The following is a 19,800-nucleotide window of genomic DNA, read 5'->3' on the forward strand; positions in this document are numbered from 1 at the left end:
CCCTCTGCTCATCCACACTTTCAAGAACTTTTCCATTAGCCAAATATTCCACATTCCTGTTTTTCCTTCCAAAGTGAATCACCTCACACTTCTCTACATTAAACTCCATTTGCCACCTCTCAGCCCAGCACTGCAGCTTATCTATATCCCTCTGTAACCTGCTACTTCCTTCCTCACTATCGACAACACCACCGACTTTAGTATTGTCTGCAAATTTACTCACCCACCCTTCTGCGCCTTCCTCTAGGTCATTGATAAAAATGACAAACAGCAACGGCCCCAGAACAGATCCTTGTGGTACTCCACTTGTGACAGAACTCCATTCTGAACATTTCCCATCAACCACCACCCTCTGTCTTCTTTCAGCTAGCCAATTTCTGATCCACATCTCTAAATCACCCTCAATCCCCAGCCTCCGTATTTTCTGCAATAGCCTACCGTGGGGAACCTTATCAAACGCTTTGCTGAAATCCATATACACCACATCAACTGCTCTACCCTCGTCTACCTGTTCAGTCACCTTCTCAAAGAACTCGATAAGGTTTGTGAGGCATGACCTACCCTTCACAAAGCCATGCTGACTATCCCTGATCATATTATTCCTATCTAGATGATTATAAATCTTGTCTCTTATAATGCCCTCCAAGACTTTACCCACTACAGACGTGAGGCTCACCGGTCTATAGTTGCCGGGGTTGTCTCTGCTCCCCTTTTTGAACAAAGGGACCACATTTGCTATCCTCCAGTCCTCTGGCACTATTCCTGTATCCAATGATGACATAAAAATCAAAGCCAATGGTCCAGCAATCTCTTCCCTGGCCTCCCAGAGAATCCTAGGATAAATCCCATCAGGCCCCGGGGACTTATCTATTTTCAGCCTGTCCAGAATTGCCAACACCTCTTCCCTACTTACCTCAATGCCATCTAATCTATTTACCTGGAGCTCAGCATTCTCCTCCACAACATTATCTTTTTCCTGAGTGAATACTGACGAAAAATATTCATTTAGTATCTCGCCTATCTCTTCAGACTCTACACACAACTTCCCATCCCTGTCCTTGACTGGTCCTACTCTGTCCCTAGTCATTCGCTTATTCCTGACATACCTATAGAAAGCTTTTGGGTTTTCCTTGATCCTTCCTGCCAAATACTTCTCATGTCCCCTCCTTGCTCGTCTTAGCTCTCTCTTTAGATCCTTCCTCGCTACCTTGTAACTATCCATCGCCCCAACTGAAACTTCACACCTCATCTTCACATAGGCCTCCTTCTTCCTCTTAACAAGAGATTCCACTTCTTTGGTAAACCACGGTTCCCTCGCTCGGCACCTTCCTCCCTGCCTGACCGGTACATACTTATCAAGAACACGCAATAGCTGATCCTTGAACAAGCTCCACTTATCCAGTGTGTCCAAAACTTGCAGCCTACTTCTCCACCTTATCCCCCCCAAGTCACGTCTAATGGCATCATAATTTCCCTTCCCCCAGCTATAACTCTTGCCCTGCGGTGTATACTTATCCCTTTCCATCCTTAACGTAAACGTCACCGAATTGTGGTCACTGTCCCCAAAGTGCTCACCTACCTCCAAATCCAACACCTGGCCTGGTTCATTACCCAAAACCAAATCCAATGTGGCCTCACCTCTTGTTGGCCTGTCAACAAACTGTGTCAGGAAACCCTCCTGCACACACTGAACAAAAAACGACCCATCTAATGTACTCGAACTATATCTTTTCCAGTCAATATTTGGAAAGTTAAAGTCTCCCATAATAACTACCCTGTTACTTTCGCTCATATCCAGGATCATCTTCGCCATCCTTTCCTCTACATCCCTAGAACTATTTGGAGGCCTATAGAAAACTCCCAACAGGGTGACCTCTCCTTTCCTGTTTCTAACCTCAGCCCATACTACCTCGGAAGATGAGTCCCCATCTAGCATCCTCTCCGCCACCGTAATACTGCTCTTGACTAGCAGCGCCACACCTCCCCCTCTTTTGCCTCCTTCCCTGAGCTTACTAAAGCACCTAAACCCCGGAACCTGCAACATCCATTCCTGTCCCTGCTCTATCCACGTCTCCGAAATGGCCACAACATCGAAGTCCCAGGTACCAACCCATGCTGCCAGTTCCCCTACCTTATTTCGTATACTCCTGGCATTGAAGTAGACACACTTCAAACCACCTACCTGAACACTGGCCCCCTCCTCCGACGTCAAATCTGAGCTCCTGACCTCTATACTCTCATTCTCCCTTACCCTAAAACTACAATCCAGGTTCCCATGCCCCTGCTGCATTAGTTTAAACCCCCCCAAAGAGCACTAACAAATCTCCCCCCCAGGATATTTGTGCCCCGCAGGTTCAGATGTAGACCATCCTGTCTGTAGAGGTCCCACCTTCCCCAGAAAGCGCCCCAGTTATCCAGAAATCTGAATCCCTCCCGCCTGCACCATCCCTGTAGCCACGTGTTTAATTGCTCTCTCTCCCTATTCCTCATCTCACTATCACGTGGCACGGGCAACAACCCAGAGATAACAACTCTGTTTGTTCTAGTTCTGAGCTTCCATCCTAGCTCCCTGAAAGCCTGCCTGACATCCTTATCCCCTTTCCTACCTATGTCATTAGTGCCAATGTGGACCACGACTTGGGGCTGCTCCCCCTCCCCCTTAAGGACCCGGAAAACACGATCCGAGACATCACGTACCCTTGCACCTGGGAGGCAACATACCAAACGTGAGTCTCTCACGCTCCCACAAAATCTCCTATCTGTGCCCCTGACTATAGAGTCCCCAATTACTAATGCTCTGCTCCTCTCCCCCCTTCCCTTCTGAGCAACAGGGACAGACTCTGTGCCAGAGGTCTGTACCCCATGGCTTACCCCTGGTAAGTCGTCCCCCCCACAAGTATCCAAAGCGGTATACTTGTTTCTCAGGGGAACGACCGCAGGGGATCCCTGCACTGACTGTTTTTTCCCCGTCCCTCTTACAGTTACCCATCTATCTCCAATCTTTGGTGTAACTAATTCCCTGAAGCTGCTATCTATGACCCCCTCTGCCTCCCGAATGATCCGAAGTTCTTCCAACTCCAGCTCCAGTTCCCTAACTCGGTCTTGGAGGAGCTGGAGATGGCAGCACTTCCTGCAGGTAAAATCAGCAGGGACACTAACGGCATCCCTCACCTCAAACATCCTGCAGGAGGAACATTGCACTCCCTTCCCTGCCATTCCTCTAACTTTCTACCAAGATCTGGCTAACAACTAAATTTAAAAAAAATTTTATATATAAAAAAAATAAAAATAACTAATAAAAATTATTAATAACAATAATAAAATATGGTACTTACCTCACACCAAAGGGTTTTATTATTAGGTTAGAGGAGGAGGGCGGGTGGGAGACACTACACGTGTAGTGTCTCGGGTTTCCTCTCCACCAGAATTTATTGGTGAGGGTCTTCCCAGACGTCCGCGGGTCGACTTCCTGTTCCCACCTTAAACACTAGAATTTTTTTAAAAAAATTTATTTAAAGGAGAAACTTACCTCCCAGAAATCACTTCCGCACTGCCCCCGCAGAAATGGACTAACCTGCTCCGCTCCTGCTGAAATCGACTTGGCCTGCAAGGTAAGCAAGTTGTTAATCTGCGCTTTTTCAAAATTCCCGCGCTGATTCTAAGGTCCCAGCTCTCACTCCCGAACTCAACAGCTGACCTGCAAGGCAAGTAAGTTAATCTGTACTCACCTCACCACAGACAGCAACCTTTTAAATGGTCCCCTCTGTCTCGCAGCCCCCGCGCTTTTCAAAATTCCCGCGCTGATTCTAAGGTCCCAGCTCTCACTCCCGAACTCAACAGCTGACCTGCAAGGCAAGTAAGTTAATCTGTACTCACCTCACCACAGACAGCAACCTTTTAAATGGTCCCCTCTGTCTCGAAGCCCCCGCGCTTTTCAAAATCTATCAGTAACAGACTCTGTGGGTCAGTATCTTTCAGTAACGGACTCTGAGGATCAGTATCTATCAGTAAAACACACTGTGGGTCAGTATCTATCAGTAACGGACTCTGTGGGTCAGTATCTATCAGTAACGGACTCTGTGGGTCAGTATCTATCAGTAACAGACTCTGTGGGTCAGTATCTTTCAGTAACGGACTCTGAGGATCAGTATCTATCAGTAAAACACACTGTGGGTCAGTATCTATCAGTAACGGGCTCTGTGGGTCAGTATCTATCAGTAACGGACTCTGTGGGTCAGTATCTATCAGTAACGGACTCTGTGAGTCAGTATCTATCAGTAACAGACTCTGTGGGTCAGTATCTTTCAGTAACGGACTCTGAGGATCAGTATCTATCAGTAAAACACACTGTGGGTCAGTATCTATCAGTAACGGGCTCTGTGGGTCAGTATCTATCAGTAACGGGCTCTGTGGGTCAGTATCTATCAGTAACAGACTCTGTGGGTCAGTATCTATCAGTAACGGACTCTGTGGGTCAGTATCTATCAGTAACACACACTGTGGGTCAGTATCTATCAGTAACACACACTGTGGGTCAGTATCTATCAGTAACGGACTCTGTGGGTCATTATCTATCAGTAACAGCCTCTGTGGGTCAGTGTCTATCAGTAACAGATTCTGTGGGTCAGTATCTATCAGTAACGTGCTCTGTGAGTCAGTATCTAACAGTAACGGACTCTGTGTGTCAGTATCTATCAGTAACGCACTCTGTGGCTCAGTATCTAACAGTAACGGACTCTGTGTGTCAGTATCTATCAGTAACGCACTCTGTGGGTCAGTATCTATCAGTAACAGACTCTGTGGGTCAGCATCTATCAGTAACGGACTCTGTGGGTCAGTATCTATCAGTAACGCACTCTGTGGCTCAGTATCTAACAGTAACGGACTCTGTGGATCAGTATCTATCAGTAAAACACACTGTGGGTCAGTATCTATCAGTAACGGGCTCTGTGGGTCAGTATCTATCAGTAACGGACTCTGTGGGTCAGTATCTATCAGTAACACACACTGTGGGTCAGTTTCTAACAGTAACACGCACTGTGGGTCAGTATCTATCAGTAACGGACTCTGTGGGTCAGTATCTATCAGTAACAGACTCTGTGGGTCAGCGTCTATCAGTAACGGACTCTGTGGGTCAGTATCTAACGGTTACGGACTCTGTGGGTCAGTATCTATCAGTAACAGACACTGTGGGTCAGTGTCTATCAGTTACGGACTCTGTGGGTCAGTATCTATCAGTAAAGGACTCTGTGAGTCAGTATCTATCAGTAACGGACTCTGTGGGACAGTATCTATCAGTAACAGACTCTGTGGGTCAGTATCTATCAGTAACGCACACTGTGGGTCAGTATCTATCAGTAACAGACTCTGTGGGTTAGTATCTATCAGTAACACACATTGTGGGTCAGTATCTATCAGTAATGGACTCTGTGGGTCAGTATCTATCAGTAACAGACTCTGTGGGTCAGTATCTATCAGTAACGGACTCTGTGAGTCAGTATCTATCAGTAACAGACTCTGTGGGTCAGTATCTATCAGTAACGGACTCTGTGAGTCAGTATCTATCAGTAACAGTCTCTGTGGTTAGTATCTATCAGTAACACACATTGTGGGTCAGTATCTATCAGTAATGGACTCTGTGGGTCAGTATCTATCAGTAACAGACTCTGTGGCTCAGTATCTATCAGTAACGGACTCTGTGGCTCAGTATCTATCAGTAACAGACTCTGTGGGTCAGTATCAATCAGTAACGGGCTCTGTGGGTCAGTATCTATCAGTAACGGACTCTGTGAGTCACTATCTATCAGTAACAGTCTCTGTGGGTCAGTATCTATCAGTAACGGACTCTGTGAGTCAGTATCTATCAGTAACACACTCTGTGGGTTAGTATCTATCAGTAACGGGCTTTGTGGGTCAGTATCTATCAGTAACGGACTCTGTGGGTCAGTGTCTATCAGTAACAGACTCTGTGGGTCAATATCCATCAGTAACGTGCTCTGTGGGTCAGTATCTATCAGTAACGCACTCTGTGGGTCAGTATCTATCAGTAACGGACTCTGTGTGTCAGTATCTATCAGTAACGCACTCTGTGGGTCAGTATCTATCAGTAACATACTCTGTGGGTCAGCATCTATCAGTAACGGACTCTGTGGGTCAGTATCTATCAGTAACAGGCTCTGTGGGTCAGTATCTATCAGTAACGGACTCTGTGGATCAGTATCTATCAGTAAAACACACTGTGGGTCAGTATCTATCAGTAACGGGCTCTGTGGGTCAGTATCTATCAGTAACGGACTCTGTGGGTCAGTATCTATCAGTAACACACACTGTGGGTCAGTATCTATCAGTAACACACACTGTGGGTCAGTATCTATCAGTAACGGACTCTGTGGGTCAGTATCTATCAGTAACAGACTCTGTGGGTCAGTGTCTATCAGTAACGGACTCTGTGGGTCAGTATCTATCAGTTACGGACTCTGTGGGTCAGTATCTATCAGTAACGGACTCTGTGGGTCAGTATCTATCAGTAACAGTCTCTGTGGGTCAGTGTCTATCAGTTACGGACTCTGTGGGTCAGTATCTATCAGTAAAGCACTCTGTGGGAAAGTATCTATCAGTAACGGGCTCTGTGGGTCAGTATCTATCAGTAACGGACTCTGTGGGTCAGTATCTATCAGTAACACACACTGTGGGTCAGTATCTATCAGTAACACACACTGTGGGTCAGTATCTATCAGTAACGGACTCTGTGGGTCAGTATCTATCAGTAACAGACTCTGTGGGTCAGTGTCTATCAGTAACGGACTCTGTGGGTCAGTATCTATCAGTTACGGACTCTGTGGGTCAGTATCTATCAGTAACGGACTCTGTGGGTCAGTATCTATCAGTAACAGTCTCTGTGGGTCAGTGTCTATCAGTTACGGACTCTGTGGGTCAGTATCTATCAGTAAAGGACTCTGTGGGAAAGTATTTATCAGTAACAGACTCTGTGGGTCAGTATCTATCAGGAACGCTCACTGTGGGTCAGTATCTATCAGTAACAGACTCTGTGGGTCAGTATCTATCAGTAACACACTCTCTGGGTCAGTATCTATCAGTAACAGACTCTGTGGGTCAGTATCTATCAGTAACGGGCTCTGTGGGTCAGTATCTATCAGTAACGGGCTCTGTGGGTCAGTATCTATCAGTAACAGACTCTGTGGGTCAGTATCTATCAGTAACGGGCTCTGTGGGTCAGTATCTATCAGTAACACACTCTGTGGGTCAGTATCTATCAGTAACGGACTCTGTGGGTCAGTATCTATCAGTAACGGGCTCTGTGGGTCAGTATCTATCAGTAACAGACTCTGTGGGTCAGTATCTATCAGTAACGGGCTCTGTGGGTCAGTATCTATCAGTAACAGACTCTGTGGGTCAGTATCTATCAGTAACGGGCTCTGTGGGTCAGTATCTATCAGTAACAGACTCTGTGGGTCAGTATCCATCAGTAACGGGCTCTGTGCGTCAGTATCTATCAGTAACAGACTCTGTGGGTCAGTATCTATCAGTAATGGGCTCTGTGGGTCAGTATCTATCAGTAACGGGCTCTGTGGGTCAGTATCTATCAGTAACGGACTCTGTGGGTCAGTATCTATTAGTAACGGACTCTGTGGGTCAGTATCTATCAGTAACAGACTCTGTGGGTCAGTATCTATCAGTAACGGGCTCTGTGGGTCAGTATCTATCAGTAACGGACTCTGTGGGTCAGTATCTATTAGTAACGGACTCTGTGGGTCAGTATCTATCAGTAACAGACTCTGTGGGTCAGTATCTATCAGTAACAGACTCTGTGGGTCAGTATCTATCAGTAACAGACTATGTGGGTCAGTATCTATCAGTAACGGACTCTGTGGGTCAGTATTTATCAGTAATGCACTCTGTGGGTCAGTATCTATCAGTAACGGACTCTGTGGGTCAGTATCTATCAGTAACAGACTCTGTGGGTCAGTATCTATCAGTAACAGACTCTGTGGGTCAGTATCTATCAGTAACGGACTCTGTGGGTCAGTATTTATCAGTAATGCACTCTGTGGGTCAGTATCTATCAGTAACAGACTCTGTGGGTCAGTATCTATCAGTAACAGACTCTGTGGGTCAGTATCTATCAGTAACGGGCTCTGTGGGTCAGTATCTATCAGTAACAGACTCTGTGGGTCAGTATCTATCAGTAACAGGCTCTGTGGGTCAGTATCTATCAGTAACAGACTCTGTGGGTCAGTATCTATCAGTAACAGACTCTGTGGGTCAGTATCTATCAGTAACGGGCTCTGTAGGTCAGTATTTATCAGTAATGCACTCTGTGGGCCAGTATCTATCAGTAACGGACTCTGTGGGTCAGTATCTATCAGTAACAGACTCTGTGGGTCAGTATCTATCAGTAACAGACTCTGTGGGTCAGTATCTATCAGTAACAGACTCTGTGGGTCAGTATCTATCAGTAACGGACTCTGTGGGTCAGTATTTATCAGTAATGCACTCTGTGGGTCAGTATCTATCAGTAACAGACTCTGTGGGTCAGTATCTATCAGTAACAGACTCTGTGGGTCAGTATCTATCAGTAACGGGCTCTGTGGGTCAGTATCTATCTGTAACGCTCTCTGTGGGTCAGTATCTATCTGTAACGCACTCTATGGGTCAGTGTCTATCAGTCACGGACTCTGTAGGTCAGTATCTATCCGTAACGGGCTCTGTGGGTCAGTATCTATCAGTAACAGACTCTGTGGGTCAGTATCTATCATTAACGCACTCTGTGGGTCAGTATCTATCAGTAACAGACTCTGTGGGTCAGTATCTATCAGTAACGGGCTCTGTGGGTCAGTATCTATCAGTAACTGACTCTGTGGGTCAGTATCTATCAGTAACGGACTCTGTGGGTCAGTATCTATCAGTAACGAACTCTGTCGGTCAGTATCTATCAGTAACGGACTCTGTGGGTCAGTATCTATCAGTAACGGACTCTGTGGGTCAGTATCTATCAGTAACGGGCTCTGTGGGTCAGTATCTATCAGTAACAGTCTTTGTGGGTCAGTATCTATCAGTAACGGACTCTGTGGGTCAGTATCTATCAGTAACAGTCTCTGTGGGTCAGTATGTATCAGTAACGGACTCTGTGGGTCAGTATCTATCAGTAACGCACTCTGTGGGTCAGTATCTATCAGTAACGGGCTCTGTAGGTCAGTATTTATCAGTAATGCACTCTGTGGGCCAGTATCTATCAGTAACGGACTCTGTGGGTCAGTATCTATCAGTAACAGACTCTGTGGGTCAGTATCTATCAGTAACAGACTCTGTGGGTCAGTATCTATCAGTAACAGACTCTGTGGGTCAGTATCTATCAGTAACGGACTCTGTGGGTCAGTATTTATCAGTAATGCACTCTGTGGGTCAGTATCTATCAGTAACAGACTCTGTGGGTCAGTATCTATCAGTAACAGACTCTGTGGGTCAGTATCTATCAGTAACGGGCTCTGTGGGTCAGTATCTATCTGTAACGCTCTCTGTGGGTCAGTATCTATCTGTAACGCACTCTATGGGTCAGTGTCTATCAGTCACGGACTCTGTAGGTCAGTATCTATCCGTAACGGGCTCTGTGGGTCAGTATCTATCAGTAACAGACTCTGTGGGTCAGTATCTATCAGTAACGCACTCTGTGGGTCAGTATCTATCAGTAACAGACTCTGTGGGTCAGTATCTATCAGTAACGGGCTCTGTGGGTCAGTATCTATCAGTAACAGACTCTGTGGGTCAGTATCTATCAGTAACGGACTCTGTGGGTCAGTATCTATCAGTAACGAACTCTGTCGGTCAGTATCTATCAGTAACGGACTCTGTGGGTCAGTATCTATCAGTAACGGACTCTGTGGGTCAGTATCTATCAGTAACGGGCTCTGTGGGTCAGTATCTATCAGTAACAGTCTCTGTGGGTCAGTATCTATCAGTAACGGACTCTGTGGGTCAGTATCTATCAGTAACAGTCTCTGTGGGTCAGTATGTATCAGTAACGGACTCTGTGGGTCAGTATCTATCAGTAACGCACTCTGTGGGTCAGTATCTATCAGTAACGGTCGCTGTGGGTCAGTATCTATCAGTAACAGACTCTGTGGGTCATTATCTATCAGTAACGGACTCTGTGGGTCAGTATCTATCAGTAACGCTCACTGTGGGTCAGTATCTATCAGTAACAGACTCTGTGGGTCAGTATCTATCAGTAACGGACTCTGTGGGTCAGTATCTATCAGTAACGGTCGCTGTGGGTCAGTATCTATCAGTAACAGACTCTGTGGGTCAGTATCTATCAGTAACGGACTCTGTGGGTCAGTATCTATCAGTAACGGACTCTGTCGGTCAGTATCTATCAGTAACGGACTCTGTGGGTCAGTATCTATCAGTAATGGACTCTGTGGGTCAGTATCTATCAGTAACAGACTCTGTTGGTCAGTATCTATCAGTAACAGACTCTGTGGGTCAGTATCTATCAGTAACAGACTCTGTGGGTCAGTATCTATCAGTAACGGGCTCTGTGGGTCAGTATCTATCAGTAACAGTCTCTGTGGGTCAGTATCTATCAGTAACGGACTCTGTGGGTCAGTATCTATCAGTAACAGTCTCTGTGGGTCAGTATGTATCAGTAACGGACTCTGTGGGTCAGTATCTATCAGTAACGCACTCTGTGGGTCAGTATCTATCAGTAACGGTCGCTGTGGGTCAGTATCTATCAGTAACAGACTCTGTGGCTCAGTATCTATCAGTAACGGACTCTGTGGGTCAGTATCTATCAGTAACGCTCACTGTGGGTCAGTATCTATCAGTAACAGACTCTGTGGGTCAGTATCTATCAGTAACGGACTCTGTGGGTCAGTATCTATCAGTAACGGTCGCTGTGGGTCAGTATCTATCAGTAACAGACTCTGTGGGTCAGTATCTATCAGTAACGGACTCTGTGGGTCAGTATCTATCAGTAACGCTCACTGTGGGTCAGTATCTATCAGTAACAGACTCTGTGGGTCAGTATCTATCAGTAACACACTCTCTGGGTCAGTATCTATCAGTAACAGACTCTGTGGCTCAGTATCTATGAGTAACACACTCTGTGGGTCAGTATCTATCAGTAACAGACTCTGTGGGTCAGTATCTATCAGTAACAGACTCTGTGGGTCAGTATCTATCAGTAACGGGCTCTGTGGGTCAGTATCTATCAGTAACAGACTCTGTGGGTCAGTATCTATCAGTAACGGGCTCTGTGGGTCAGTATCTATCAGTAACAGACTCTGTGGGTCAGTATCTATCAGTAATGGGCTCTGTGGGTCAGTATCTATCAGTAACAGACTCTGTGGGTCAGTATCTATCAGTAACGGGCTCTGTGGGTCAGTATCTATCAGTAACAGACTCTGTGGGTCAGTATCTATCAGTAACGGGCTCTGTGGGTCAGTATCTATCAGTAACAGACTCTGTGGGTCAGTATCTATCAGTAACGGGCTCTGTGGGTCAGTATCTATCAGTAACGGGCTCTGTGGGTCAGTATCTATCAGTAACGGACTCTGTGGGTCAGTATCTATCAGTAACGGACTCTGTGGGTCAGTATCTATCAGTAACGGACTCTGTCGGTCAGTATCTATCAGTAACGGACTCTGTGGGTCAGTATCTATCAGTAACGGACTCTGTGGGTCAGTATCTATCAGTAACAGACTCTGTTGGTCAGTATCTATCAGTAACAGACTCTGTGGGTCAGTATCTATCAGTAACAGACTCTGTGGGTCAGTATCTATCAGTAACGGGCTCTGTGGGTCAGTATCTATCAGTAACAGTCTCTGTGGGTCAGTATCTATCAGTAACGGACTCTGTGGGTCAGTATCTATCAGTAACAGTCTCTGCAGGTCAGTATGTATCAGTAACGGACTCTGTGGGTCAGTATCTATCAGTAACGCACTCTGTGGGTCAGTATCTATCAGTAACGGTCGCTGTGGGTCAGTATCTATCAGTAACAGAGTCTGTGGGTCAGTATCTATCAGTAACGGACTCTGTGGGTCAGTATCTATCAGTAACGCTCACTGTGGGTCAGTATCTATCAGTAACAGACTCTGTGGGTCAGTATCTTTCAGTAACACACTCTGTGGGTCAGTATCTATCAGTAATAGACTCTGTGGGTCAGTATCTATCAGTAACGGGCTCTGTGGGTCAGTATCTATCAGTAACAGACTCTGTGGGTCAGTATCCATCAGTAACGGGCTCTGTGGGTCAGTATCTATCAGTAACAGACTCTGTGGGTCAGTATCTATCAGTAACACACTCTGTGGGTCAGTATCTATCAGTAACGGGCTCTGTGGGTCAGTATCTATCAGTAACAGACTCTGTGGGTCAGTATCCATCAGTAACGGGCTCTGTGGGTCAGTATCTATCAGTAACGGGCTCTGTGGGTCAGTATCTATCAGTAACGGGCTCTGTGGGTCAGTATCTATCAGTAACGCACTCTGTGGGTCAGTATCTATCAGTAACAGACTCTGTGGGTCAGTATCTATCAGTAACACACTCTGTGGGTCAGTATCTATCAGTAACAGACTCTGTGGGTCAGTATCTATCAGTAACGGGCTCTGTGGGTCAGTATCTATCAGTAACGCACTCTGTGGGTCAGTATCTATCAGTAACAGACTCTGTGGGTCAGTATCTATCAGTAACGGGCTCTGTGGGTCAGTATCTATCAGTAACAGTCTCTGTGGGTCAGTATCTATCAGTAACGGACTCTGTGGGTCAGTATCTATCAGTAACAGTCTCTGTGGGTCAGTATGTATCAGTAACGGACTCTGTGGGTCAGTATCTATCAGTAACGCACTCTGTGGGTCAGTATCTATCAGTAACGGTCGCTGTGGGTCAGTATCTATCAGTAACAGACTCTGTGGGTCAGTATCTATCAGTAACGGACTCTGTGGGTCAGTATCTATCAGTAACGCTCACTGTGGGTCAGTATCTATCAGTAACAGACTCTGTGGGTCAGTATCTATCAGTAACGGACTCTGTGGGTCAGTATCTATCAGTAACGGTCGCTGTGGGTCAGTATCTATCAGTAACAGACTCTGTGGGTCAGTATCTATCAGTAACGGACTCTGTGGGTCAGTATCTATCAGTAACGCTCACTGTGGGTCAGTATCTATCAGTAACAGACTCTGTGGGTCAGTATCTATCAGTAACACACTCTCTGGGTCAGTATCTATCAGTAACAGACTCTGTGGCTCAGTATCTATGAGTAACACACTCTGTGGGTCAGTATCTATCAGTAACAGACTCTGTGGGTCAGTATCTATCAGTAACAGACTCTGTGGGTCAGTATCTATCAGTAACGGGCTCTGTGGGTCAGTATCTATCAGTAACAGACTCTGTGGGTCAGTATCTATCAGTAACGGGCTCTGTGGGTCAGTATCTATCAGTAACAGACTCTGTGGGTCAGTATCTATCAGTAATGGGCTCTGTGGGTCAGTATCTATCAGTAACGGGCTCTGTGGGTCAGTATCTATCAGTAACAGACTCTGTGGGTCAGTATCTATCAGTAACGGGCTCTGTGGGTCAGTATCTATCAGTAACGGGCTCTGTGGGTCAGTATCTATCAGTAACGGACTCTGTGGGTCAGTATCTATCAGTAACGGACTCTGTGGGTCAGTATCTATCAGTAACGGACTCTGTCGGTCAGTATCTATCAGTAACGGACTCTGTGGGTCAGTATCTATCAGTAACGGACTCTGTGGGTCAGTATCTATCAGTAACAGACTCTGTTGGTCAGTATCTATCAGTAACAGACTCTGTGGGTCAGTATCTATCAGTAACAGACTCTGTGGGTCAGTATCTATCAGTAACGGGCTCTGTGGGTCAGTATCTATCAGTAACAGTCTCTGTGGGTCAGTATCTATCAGTAACGGACTCTGTGGGTCAGTATCTATCAGTAACAGTCTCTGCAGGTCAGTATGTATCAGTAACGGACTCTGTGGGTCAGTATCTATCAGTAACGCACTCTGTGGGTCAGTATCTATCAGTAACGGTCGCTGTGGGTCAGTATCTATCAGTAACAGAGTCTGTGGGTCAGTATCTATCAGTAACGGACTCTGTGGGTCAGTATCTATCAGTAACGCTCACTGTGGGTCAGTATCTATCAGTAACAGACTCTGTGGGTCAGTATCTTTCAGTAACACACTCTGTGGGTCAGTATCTATCAGTAATAGACTCTGTGGGTCAGTATCTATCAGTAACGGGCTCTGTGGGTCAGTATCTATCAGTAACAGACTCTGTGGGTCAGTATCCATCAGTAACGGGCTCTGTGGGTCAGTATCTATCAGTAACAGACTCTGTGGGTCAGTATCTATCAGTAACACACTCTGTGGGTCAGTATCTATCAGTAACGGGCTCTGTGGGTCAGTATCTATCAGTAACAGACTCTGTGGGTCAGTATCCATCAGTAACGGGCTCTGTGGGTCAGTATCTATCAGTAACGGGCTCTGTGGGTCAGTATCTATCAGTAACGGGCTCTGTGGGTCAGTATCTATCAGTAACGCACTCTGTGGGTCAGTATCTATCAGTAACAGACTCTGTGGGTCAGTATCTATCAGTAACACACTCTGTGGGTCAGTATCTATCAGTAACAGACTCTGTGGGTCAGTATCTATCAGTAACGGGCTCTGTGGGTCAGTATCTATCAGTAACGCACTCTGTGGGTCAGTATCTATCAGTAACAGACTCTGTGGGTCAGTATCTATCAGTAACGGGCTCTGTGGGTCAGTATCTATCAGTAACAGTCTCTGTGGGTCAGTATCTATCAGTAACGGACTCTGTGGGTCAGTATCTATCAGTAACAGTCTCTGTGGGTCAGTATGTATCAGTAACGGACTCTGTGGGTCAGTATCTATCAGTAACGCACTCTGTGGGTCAGTATCTATCAGTAACGGTCGCTGTGGGTCAGTATCTATCAGTAACAGACTCTGTGGGTCAGTATCTATCAGTAACGGACTCTGTGGGTCAGTATCTATCAGTAACGCTCACTGTGGGTCAGTATCTATCAGTAACAGACTCTGTGGGTCAGTATCTATCAGTAACGGACTCTGTGGGTCAGTATCTATCAGTAACGGTCGCTGTGGGTCAGTATCTATCAGTAACAGACTCTGTGGGTCAGTATCTATCAGTAACGGACTCTGTGGGTCAGTATCTATCAGTAACGCTCACTGTGGGTCAGTATCTATCAGTAACAGACTCTGTGGGTCAGTATCTATCAGTAACACACTCTCTGGGTCAGTATCTATCAGTAACAGACTCTGTGGCTCAGTATCTATGAGTAACACACTCTGTGGGTCAGTATCTATCAGTAACAGACTCTGTGGGTCAGTATCTATCAGTAACAGACTCTGTGGGTCAGTATCTATCAGTAACGGGCTCTGTGGGTCAGTATCTATCAGTAACAGACTCTGTGGGTCAGTATCTATCAGTAACGGGCTCTGTGGGTCAGTATCTATCAGTAACAGACTCTGTGGGTCAGTATCTATCAGTAATGGGCTCTGTGGGTCAGTATCTATCAGTAACAGACTCTGTGGGTCAGTATCTATCAGTAACGGGCTCTGTGGGTCAGTATCTATCAGTAACAGACTCTGTGGGTCAGTATCTATCAGTAACGGGCTCTGTGGGTCAGTATCTATCAGTAACAGACTCTGTGGGTCAGTATCTATCAGTAACGGGCTCTGTGGGTCAGTATCTATCAGTAACGGGCTCTGTGGGTCAGTATCTATCAGTAACGGACTCTGTGGGTCAGTATCTATTAGTAACGGACTCTGTGGGTCAGTATCTATCAGTAACAGACTCTGTGGGTCAGTATCTATCAGTAACGGGCTCTGTGGGTCAGTATCTATCAGTAACAGACGCTGTGGGTCAGTATCTATCAGTAACAGACTCTGTGGGTCAGTATCTATCAGTAACGGACTCTGTGGGTCAGTATTTATCAGTAATGCACTCTGTGGGTCAGTATCTATCAGTAACGGACTCTGTGGGTCAGTATCTATCAGTAACAGACTCTGTTGTTCAGTATCTATCAGTAACGGGCTCTGTGGGTCAGTATCTATCAGTAACAGACTCTGTGGGTCAGTATCTAACAGTAACAGACTCTGTGGGTCAGTATCTATCAGTAACGGTCTCTGTGGGTCAGTATTTATCAGTAATGCACTCTGTGGGTCAGTATCTATCAGTAACAGACTCTGTGGGTCAGTATTTATCAGTAACAGACTCTGTGGGTCAGTATCTATCAGTAACGGGCTCTGTGGGTCAGTATCTATCTGTAACGCTCTCTGTGGGTCAGTATCTATCTGTAACGCACTCTATGGGTCAGTGTCTATCAGTCACGGACTCTGTAGGTCAGTATCTATCCGTAACGGGCTCTGTGGGTCAGTATCTATCAGTAACAGACTCTGTGGGTCAGTATCTATCAGTAACGCACTCTGTGGGTCAGTATCTCTCAGTAACAGACTCTGTGGGTCAGTATCTATCAGTAACGCTCACTGTGGGTCAGTATCTATCAGTAACAGACTCTGTGGGTCAGTATCTATCAGTAACGGACTCTGTGGGTCAGTATCTATCAGTAACGGACTCTGTCGGTCAGTATCTATCAGTAACGGACTCTGTGGGTCAGTATCTATCAGTAACGGACTCTGTGGGTCAGTATCTATCAGTAACAGACTCTGTTGGTCAGTATCTATCAGTAACAGACTCTGTGGGTCAGTATCTATCAGTAACAGACTCTGTGAGTCAGTATCTATCAGTAACGGGCTCTGTGGGTCAGTATCTATCAGTAACAGTCTCTGTGGGTCAGTATCTATCAGTAACGGACTCTGTGGGTCAGTATCTATCAGTAACAGTCTCTGCAGGTCAGTATGTATCAGTAACGGACTCTGTGGGTCAGTATCTATCAGTAACGCACTCTGTGGGTCAGTATCTATCAGTAACGGTCGCTGTGGGTCAGTATCTATCAGTAACAGAGTCTGTGGGTCAGTATCTATCAGTAACGGACTCTGTGGGTCAGTATCTATCAGTAACGCTCACTGTGGGTCAGTATCTATCAGTAACAGACTCTGTGGGTCAGTATCTTTCAGTAACACACTCTGTGGGTCAGTATCTATCAGTAATAGACTCTGTGGGTCAGTATCTATCAGTAACGGGCTCTGTGGGTGAGTATCTATCAGTAACAGACTCTGTGGGTCAGTATCCATCAGTAACGGGCTCTGTGGGTCAGTATCTATCAGTAACAGACTCTGTGGGTCAGTATCTATCAGTAACACACTCTGTGGGTCAGTATCTATCAGTAACGGGCTCTGTGGGTCAGTATCTATCAGTAACAGACTCTGTGGGTCAGTATCCATCAGTAACGGGCTCTGTGGGTCAGTATCTATCAGTAACGGGCTCTGTGGGTCAGTATCTATCAGTAACAGACTCTGTGGGTCAGTATCTATCAGTAACACACTCTGTGGGTCAGTATCTATCAGTAACAGACTCTGTGGGTCAGTATCTATCAGTAACGGGCTCTGTGGGTCAGTATCTATCAGTAACGCACTCTGTGGGTCAGTATCTATCAGTAACAGACTCTGTGGCTCAGTATATATCAGTAACAGACTCTGTGAGTCAGTATCTATCAGTAACGCACTCTGTGGGTCAGTATCTATCAGTAACGGACTCTGTGGGTCAGTATCTATCAGTAACGGGCTCTGTGGCTCAGTATATATCAGTAACAGACTCTGTGAGTCAGTATCTATCAGTAACGCACTCTGTGGGTCAGTATCTATCAGTAACGGGCTCTGTGGGTCAGTATCTATCAGTAACAGACTCTGTGGGTCAGTATCCATCAGTAACGGGCTCTGTGGGTCAGTATCCATCAGTAACGGACTCTGTGGGTCAGTATCTATCAGTAACGGGCTCTGTGGGTCAGTATCTATCAGTAACGGACTCTGTGGGTCAGTATCTATCAGTAACGGGCTCTGTGGGTCAGTATCTATCAGTAACGGACTCTGTGGGTCAGTATCTATCAGTAACGGGCTCTGTGGGTCAGTATCTATCAGTAACGGACTCTGTGGGTCAGTATCTATCAGTAACAGACTCTGTGGCTCAGTATCTATCTGTAACGCACTCTGTGGGTCAGTATCTATCAGTGACAGACTCTGTGGGTCAGTATCTATCAGTAACAGACTCTGTGGGTCAGTATCTATCAGTGACAGGCTCTGTGGGTCAGTATCTATCAGTAACGGGCTCTGTGGGTCAGTATCTATCAGTAACAGACTCTGTGGGTCAGCCTCTATTAGTAACGCACTCTGTGGGTCAGTATCTATCAGTTACAGGCTCTGTGGGTCAGTATCTATCAGTAACAGACTCTGTGGGTCAGTATCTATCGGTAACGGGCTCTGTGGGTCAGTATCGATCAGTAACGCACTCTGTGGGTCAGTATCTATCAGTTACGCACTCTGTGGGTCAGTATCTATCAGTAACGGACTCTGTGGGTCAGTATCTATCAGTAACGGGCTCTGTGGGTCAGTATCGATCAGTAACGCACTCTGTGGGTCAGTATCTATCAGTAACAGACTCTGTGGGTCAGTATCTATCAGTAACGCACTCTGTGGGTCAATATCTATCAGTAGCGGACTCTGTGGGTCAGTATCTATCAGTAACGGACTCTGTGGGTCAGTATCTATCAGTAACGGACTCTGTCGGTCAGTATCTATCAGTAACGGAATTTGTGGGTCAGTATCTATCAGTAACGGACTCTGTGGGTCAGTATCTATCAGTAACAGACTCTGTTGGTCAGTATCTATCAGTAACAGACTCTGTGGGTCAGTATCTATCAGTAACAGACTCTGTGGGTCAGTATCTATCAGTAACGGGCTCTGTGGGTCAGTATCTATCAGTAACAGTCTCTGTGGGTCAGTATCTATCAGTAACGGACTCTGTGGGTCAGTATCTATCAGTAACAGTCTCTGCAGGTCAGTATGTATCAGTAACGGACTCTGTGGGTCAGTATCTATCAGTAACGCACTCTGTGGGTCAGTATCGATCAGTAACGGTCGCTGTGGGTCAGTATCTATCAGTAACAGAGTCTGTGGGTCAGTATCTATCAGTAACGGACTCTGTGGGTCAGTATCTATCAGTAACGCTCACTGTGGGTCAGTATCTATCAGTAACAGACTCTGTGGGTCAGTATCTTTCAGTAACACACTCTGTGGGTCAGTATCTATCAGTAATAGACTCTGTGGGTCAGTATCTATCAGTAACGGGCTCTGTGGGTCAGTATCTATCAGTAACAGACTCTGTGGGTCAGTATCCATCAGTAACGGGCTCTGTGGGTCAGTATCTATCAGTAACAGACTCTGTGGGTCAGTATCTATCAGTAACACACTCTGTGGGTCAGTATCTATCAGTAACGGGCTCTGTGGGTCAGTATCTATCAGTAACAGACTCTGTGGGTCAGTATCCATCAGTAACGGGCTCTGTGGGTCAGTATCTATCAGTAACGGGCTCTGTGGGTCAGTATCTATCAGTAACGGGCTCTGTGGGTCAGTATCTATCAGTAACGCACTCTGTGGGTCAGTATCTATCAGTAACAGACTCTGTGGGTCCGTATCTATCAGTAACACACTCTGTGGGTCAGTATCTATCAGTAACAGACTCTGTGGGTCAGTATCTATCAGTAACGGGCTCTGTGGGTCAGTATCTATCAGTAACGCACTCTGTGGGTCAGTATCTATCAGTAACAGACTCTGT

At 46.1% G+C, this 19,800-nt stretch overlaps 1 protein-coding gene across 2 annotated transcripts in view; it reads right to left on the reverse strand.

Annotated features, from left to right (window-relative positions):
* LOC140404005 (ferritin, lower subunit-like) overlaps positions 1 to 19,800 on the reverse strand; it is a 144,276-nt gene that overhangs the window by 85,230 nt on the left and 39,246 nt on the right. Inside the window, exon 4 of one of the 2 annotated variants that reach the window (XM_072492345.1) lies at positions 3,530 to 3,604. The exons of the other annotated variant lie outside the window; for it this stretch is intronic. Coding sequence (XP_072348446.1) covers positions 3,530 to 3,604 — 75 coding nt within the window. The remainder of the gene's footprint in view (positions 1 to 3,529; positions 3,605 to 19,800) is intronic. 2 annotated transcript variants of the gene reach the window in all.

Source organism: Scyliorhinus torazame, chromosome 29, assembly GCF_047496885.1.
Source record: "Scyliorhinus torazame isolate Kashiwa2021f chromosome 29, sScyTor2.1, whole genome shotgun sequence".
NCBI lineage: Eukaryota > Metazoa > Chordata > Chondrichthyes > Carcharhiniformes > Scyliorhinidae > Scyliorhinus > Scyliorhinus torazame.